The sequence below is a fragment of the Haliotis rubra genome, unplaced genomic scaffold (genome assembly GCF_003918875.1).
Source record: "Haliotis rubra isolate DU_JTF1 unplaced genomic scaffold, ASM391887v1 Scf686, whole genome shotgun sequence".
NCBI classification, from domain to species: Eukaryota; Metazoa; Mollusca; class Gastropoda; order Lepetellida; family Haliotidae; genus Haliotis; species Haliotis rubra.
Window position 1 is genome coordinate 430,612 of NW_025767397.1, and position 6,711 is coordinate 437,322.

A 6,711-nucleotide genomic window follows, 5' to 3' on the forward strand; every position below is an offset into this window, starting at 1 on the left:
TTAGTGTAATGGTGAGCCAACACATGTTCGGCTACGCTTTTCGCTATTCAGGGGATTTTTGTACGCTTACAGTTTTTTTTTGTACGCTTACAGTATTTGGGAGTCTGTGTTAATCAGCTTTGTGGGATGGTGGTCTACACTTACCCTCCTCACGCCGAGAGTGTTTGGTGGGGGTGTTTTTCACTCGTACAATGCATGGCGTTTGTACTCGTTCGATTTCCTCAGAAAGTTTTAGCGAGGCTAATAATTTCTCTGGGTTTTATCGAGGTCCCGGCAAGCCCTCTTCCAAACAGGGGTGCATTCGAGCATTAGTTTGCAGTACTTATTAGCTCGACTCCTGGGTTATTGGCTTTGTAGCGTTTAAATTTTTTACGCTTTCCCTACCCTTATACCTCTCGCCACGCTTGTCTGGCTGGGGCTATATTAGGGTTGGGAGTTGTTTCGGCATGTCCCCATACATTCCTTCCATTGTAATGGTTGGGGGCGGGGTTTTATGTCATTGATATTGAGCCAATTGACATATAAGCTTGGGCTCTCTAGTTCCCGCCCCCGTCTGATTGACATCAGCGGTCAGGTGGGTCGGTGTTTTCTATTTCCGTATCGGTTGTAGATTTCACTCCACCACGGGTTTAGTTGTTGCCAGACAGAATGCCACTCCCGTCTCAAATATCTTTGGGAGTCTGTCATATGCTTATATGTACCCCAAGGAGGACTTCTTCTGAAAAAGAATTATACAAACCTGTAGAGGTTATGAATTCTTTGAAGAAAGTCCTCCTTGGGGTACGGCCACCCGCCTCCCCTCATTCTGTCTGACACGTTCAGCATGAAAAGTGAGGTACGAGGTAGACGGCGAGAGTTACCTGCTCTTGGCTGTGTTGGTCCGGTGGGGCCCTGTAGGGGTGGTCTCACAAGACAAAACGAGTTTTTTGTTTTGTAAATATTTTATTAAAAATATAGTTACAACTGTCGTAGGATTTAAAATGGACATTTTAATGCTTATATGTACCCCAAGGAGGACTTTCTTCAAAGAATTCATAACCTCTACAGGTTTGTATAAATTTAACTGCAGCTTCACGGTTGGCAGGGGCGTGATCGTGAACCAACCCCCACCGCCCGAAGCACAAACCCCAGACCTATGTGGAACAGCTGAAGAAACTGAATGCCAGTTCTACCTCACGGAGAACACTGAAAGGTGAGGTACTCAGGGGACTGAGGAAGAAAAGTCTCATCATACTTGTACTGGGAAATTCGGACTCTACTTTTCATATACAGCATACTGTAGTATCAAGGTGTGGTAGTTCTCTGGGCGCTGATAATCTACCTACCTGTTGGAAGAGCTGCTTACTGAGGGGTTGTCTGTGAACATACATGTTATAACTAGTTGGCAGCAGCCCATGCTTGCCATAAGTGGCAGCTAACGTGACGGTGTGGTCAGGACTACTGGTTTGTTTGAGGCATGTCATACTATCCCAGATGTGTACATCGATGCTCATGATGTCAATCACTGGGTTGCCTGGTCCAGACACAATTATTACAGACTGCCATCATCTAGCTACAATACTGCTGATTGTGGCTTTAATCAACAAACAAAACTAATAAGGATGAAGTCATTAAAGCGTATCACCAGGCTGATCGATAGCTGCTCAGGCAGATGACAACTGGTTGTTCCCTCCTGGCAGGATCAGTGTTGTTGTGATCATAAATATCTAATAGGCTCCAAAATCCAACTTCCAAATGATTGTCAAAGAGGAGCTGAAAAAAGATCTGTGGTTGTAGTGGTCTAGTGGTATATTGGTTGGAGTAGCGATGGTGTGGTCTATTGGTTGGAGTAGCGATGGTATGGTCTATTGGTTGGAGTAGCGATGGTGTGGTCTATTGGTTGGAGTAGCGATTGTGTGGTCTATTGGTTGGAGTAGCGATGGAGTGGTCTATTGGTTGGAGTAGCGATGGTGTGGTCTATTGGTTGGAGTAGCGATGGTGTGGTCTATTGGTTGGAGTAGTGGTTGGAGTGGTCTATTGGTTAGAGTAGTAGTTGGAGTGGTCTAGTGGTTGGAGTGGTCTATTGGTTGGAGTGGTATAGTGGTTGGAGTGGTATAGTGGTTGGAGTGGTCTAGTGGTTTGAGTGGTCTATTGGTTGGAGTAGTGGTTGGAGTGGTATAGTGGTTGGAGTGGTATAGTGGTTGGAGTGGTCTAGTGGTGGGAGTGGAATAGTGGTTGGAGTGGTATAGTGGTTGGAGTGGTCTAGTAGTTGGAGTGGTCTATTGGTTGGAGTAGTGGTTGGAGTGGTATAGTGGTGGGAGTGGTCTAGTGGTGGGAGTGGAATAGTGGTTGAAGTGGAATAGTGGTTGGAGTGGTCTAGTAGTTGGAGAAGCGATGGAGTGGGCTAGTGGTTGGAATAGTGGTTTGAGTGGTCTAGTGGTTTGAGTGGTCTAGTGGTTTGAGTGGTCTTGTGGTTGGAGTGGTCTAGTGGTTGGAGCGGTCTAGTGGTTGGAGTGGTTGGAGTGGTCTTGTGGTTGGAGTGGTCTAGTGGTTGGAGTGGTCTTGTGGTTGGAGTGGTCTAGTGGTTGGAGTGGTCTTGTGGTTGGAGTAGTGATGCTGTGGTCTAGTGGTTTTTAGTGGTCTAGTGTTTGGAATGGTCTAGTGGTTCTGTCATCACACTTTAAACCTGGGTTTCATTCCTTCATATTTATCCTATATCCAGTCCTTTATGTTCCTCAATGTGATATTGCTGCAATACTGCAAATTATATTGTACAACAGAATTCACTCTCTTTAGCATGTTTAGCAGAATAACAATACAAGTCCTTTTTCACAGGAGGAAAGACAGTGACCATCCAACCTCGTACAATCATGAAGGCAAGAAAGCCGGCACATCCTGCCAAAAACTATGTGGAACAGTTACAGGACATCAATGCTCAAGCTCCAGAAACTCTCAGACGAGCAGGTAACCTTGACCTAGGCTTTCTCATTATTTGAATGAAAAGCATCATTGTGAAAATAGACTGCCTCTGTGCTAAAGCATGTGTGCGCACGCTCGCACGCACGCACGCATGCACACTTGATTGTGTCGTTTGATTATCACAATTATCTTGAATGTAATATTAAGTCCGATTTCAACTCACCATAATGTCACAAGATTTACTGAAATGTTTGTAATGTGTGTAATGAAGATATGTTAACTACAATTTTTTCTATGTAAATGTCAAGTAATTCTTTATGAAACATATAATATAGAAGGGACACTATTGTTGTCCTAAATAACATCACAAAATCAGATATGTGAAACTATTATATTTGTTGTTTCAGCCCAAAGTCGCAGATACCCAACTGGCAGGGGTGCGACTCGGCCCCGTCCATACGGCACCCCCTACAGGTCAATGGAGGAAGATATAGCGGAGGGATGGGAGGCAAGGTCTGAGGTCAGTGACTGGGTCATGGAGGACGATGTCCGACAGTTGCTGTATGCAGATGATGACCCATCTGTTGTCTACACGGTAAATACGAACATTGTAATGTCTACATTATCTGTGACTTGGCAAATGGGCACCATGGTAAATGGTTTTTTAAAGTGATCATCCGGTTAAATACCTGGGTTTGATTCCCCTACCAACTTCCTCATTCACCCCCAAGCCTCCCTTCCAACAAAAACAAGAAATAAAACCAACAACATCAATGCACCTGCCCATCAGTCAAACCTTCCACCAAATCTCACACCTAAACCCACCGAAACAACACACACTCCAACCCCCATACCAACTTCCCCCAAACATGCACCTACACACCTATCCTACCATCCAAAACCAATTCCTGTCAACCACTAAACTTACCCCTCCTTCTTTCCATCTTGCCCATACACCCATAACTGCTGAGGAAACTCAGACATCAAACCCTCCAACCAGCAAACATTCACCCTCCCATACATCTAAACCTGCCCCCATCACACTCACTCACTCACTCATGGAGATGATAAACAGCCTATCAGTCACTCACCAATGTCAAGTATTCCACCCTCTGTGATGAGATTCTTCCGGGGTAGATCTTGACACATCAGACACTGGGCTGGCTGAGACAATTTTGCAGACTCCTCATTGGTTGAAATATTCCTGTCTATAAAGCAACAGTCCACCTAATCACACTTAGAGAATAAAGATGATTAGATGCAGTGTAGGAAAGATGTAGAAAATCTAGCCTGTCCACAGGAATGGCAGGTCAAATTTTTTACCAGTCCTGCCAAAATCTAGCCTGTCCTCCAAATATAAATAAAGCACCTTCGGCAGTAAATATTCAAAAAGGTTATAATCATTATATATATGTCATTGGTTTGCTAAAATTGACCCGACATGAGGACAGACTAGATATTTTTTTAACCCGTCCTCCACAAAATTCACCCGTCTCGGACGTTGGCACGGGCTATCTTTCCTACACTGTTAGATGATGCTGAAACTCAGCTATTTCTGTGCCAGGTTGGAGGAACAGCCTCAGCCTTAGACTACCCGATGTCTGATGGCCGGTCCGACTACTACAATGAAGTGATGGGTGAGGACGACTACCTCTACACCAACTCTGTTGATGTTGACGAGATATGGGACATTGCTGATGCTGCATCGATCGGAAGTGGTAGCGTGGCCAGTGTCATAGACTGGGATGCAGTGGATAGACTTATTGCAGATGAAGATGACATCTAGTACTGATGCTGCATCGATCGGAAGTGGTAGCGTGGCCAGTGTCATAGACTGGGATGCAGTGGATAGACTTATTGCAGATGAAGATGACATCTAGTACTGATGCTGCATGCACTGATGAGGCATCCCACTAAGTATATGATACAAGGCAACACAGTGATGGCTATAGGTTATGGATGATGAGGGAATTTCATCAATTACATAATTAAACATTTGTTTTGAAGATTGGTCTGAGCATTAGAAGACTTTAATGACACACAATGATATTTGCTGTTTGCATGCAAATTATTGAAACTGAAGATAATGTAGATGTTAATTGTTCAGTCAATAATTATATCATGTTGCATTATTCCAATGTGTCTTGCACTTGTGATGTGGGTACGTCTGTTCCTGTGGGTACGTCTTTTCCTGTGTGTACGTCTTTTCCTGGGGGTACTTCTATGCCTGTGCAACCTCACTTAGTTGCCAGCTCCAATGTATTCTACACTAATCCTGTTTTTCTTTTCATCCTGTGGGGCTGCCATTCATCCTACGGGTGCTCCTGTCACTGTGTCTGGTTCTAATCCTGTGGATTCTGAACATGTTCACCAGAGGCTTCTTTTCATGTAGATGCTTTTGTTCCATTCATCCTATTATTCACTAGTATTCCTGGAAAGCTTTTAGCCCTGTTGAACCTCCAGTTAAATTGTGGATATTATTTTTCTATTAATTCTCTGGGTTCTCAAGTATTTCTGTGGAGGCCCATAATCTTGTGGGTCTGACACTATTCCAGTACATCTTCAACTGATCCTGTGGAGCCACTGCTCCTTAAGATCTCCTCGTCATCTCTGTTTCCTCTTGTTGTCCTTACAGGTGATAGTTTTGACCTCAGTTTGTTGTCTGTGATATCATTTTATTTATTTATCCGTTTATTTAGATATTGTACACAATATGTTTTTTTAGTATTTATGGGCAGTAAGTCTCTATGTATGTACATGATGTAAATGCAGCAACAGTCACTAGTGAGAGAAAGTGACTGGAAATAGTGATAGCTTTATCAGTGATTCCATCCCGACATTTGTCACTTCTTTTATACAAGAGAAATAAAATACACATACATTTATTGCTTTTTCTGTCCTCAATTTTAGCACAGCTTAAAGGTCGCATGCAATGTAAAACACAACTTTGCAGATTCTGATACCTTTTGGTATTGACTAACCTAAACAAATCACAAAAAAATCAAATTCAACTTATAAAGTTGAAAAATAATGCAATGAAAAAAAACACGCAAAATCGGAGTTCAAATGATTCACTAATTTTCCCCCGACTTTTCGGGGGAAAACTGGTTTCAACAGCTGGGCTGTGCTCATAACACGTGCGCAGTGAAATAGGTTCGCGCAGCTTGGAAGTGGGTTGTCCGGTGAATACTCGGTGAAGGCTGTGGTGTGAGCAATTTTTCTAATGTTTTGTTGATGTTTCACAGGCGCGAGCTTTTTATATGTTATGACTGTAGATTAACTGTTTATATAATTTCATTTGTCTATTTCACCACACGTTCTTCTTACTGAGTCACTTTCTCAGTTCGATACTTAAAAACAATGTCATTATTTAGCGTTGACAGAATTTCAAACTGTGATATAGATATGTCGTTGTCACAGACAATACTCAATGTCTGTTTTATTGACACCTATGTGTCTTCCTGCCTGTCTGCTAATAACCATATTCAATACACAACTGCGATCACTGACCACATGCAATTTGAACTTAACACCAATCAGGCTATACACCATAAACAAAATGCATTGATTTATGGCCCGAGTTCGGTCTCATTATGTAATTACACAGACAGGCAGGTGTGATACTTGTACACATGACATGTTATGATGTCTGTTGATTGCAAAATGTTATACACAAAAAATGAGCATGTATTTACAAAACCCAACATCTCTATATACACACACAATGAGCCGTGAGGGCATCTGCAAATGAACCAGCCGTTACACTTGAGTGCACACCCACCCGCTCTGACTGGGTTCGCTATCCCGGCTGCT

At 43.0% G+C, this 6,711-nt stretch overlaps 1 protein-coding gene across 1 annotated transcript in view; it reads left to right on the top strand.

The window, feature by feature from the left end:
• The window catches only part of LOC124258189, a 49,275-nt gene extending 43,492 nt beyond the window's left edge, over positions 1-5,783 (top strand). Inside the window, 3 exon segments of the mRNA XM_046692245.1 lie at positions 2,815-2,943; positions 3,306-3,493; positions 4,463-5,783. Of these exon segments, the coding sequence (XP_046548201.1) occupies positions 2,815-2,943; positions 3,306-3,493; positions 4,463-4,684 (539 nt within the window). The 3' untranslated portion in view covers positions 4,685-5,783.
• The last annotated feature ends 928 nt before the right edge of the window (positions 5,784-6,711 follow it).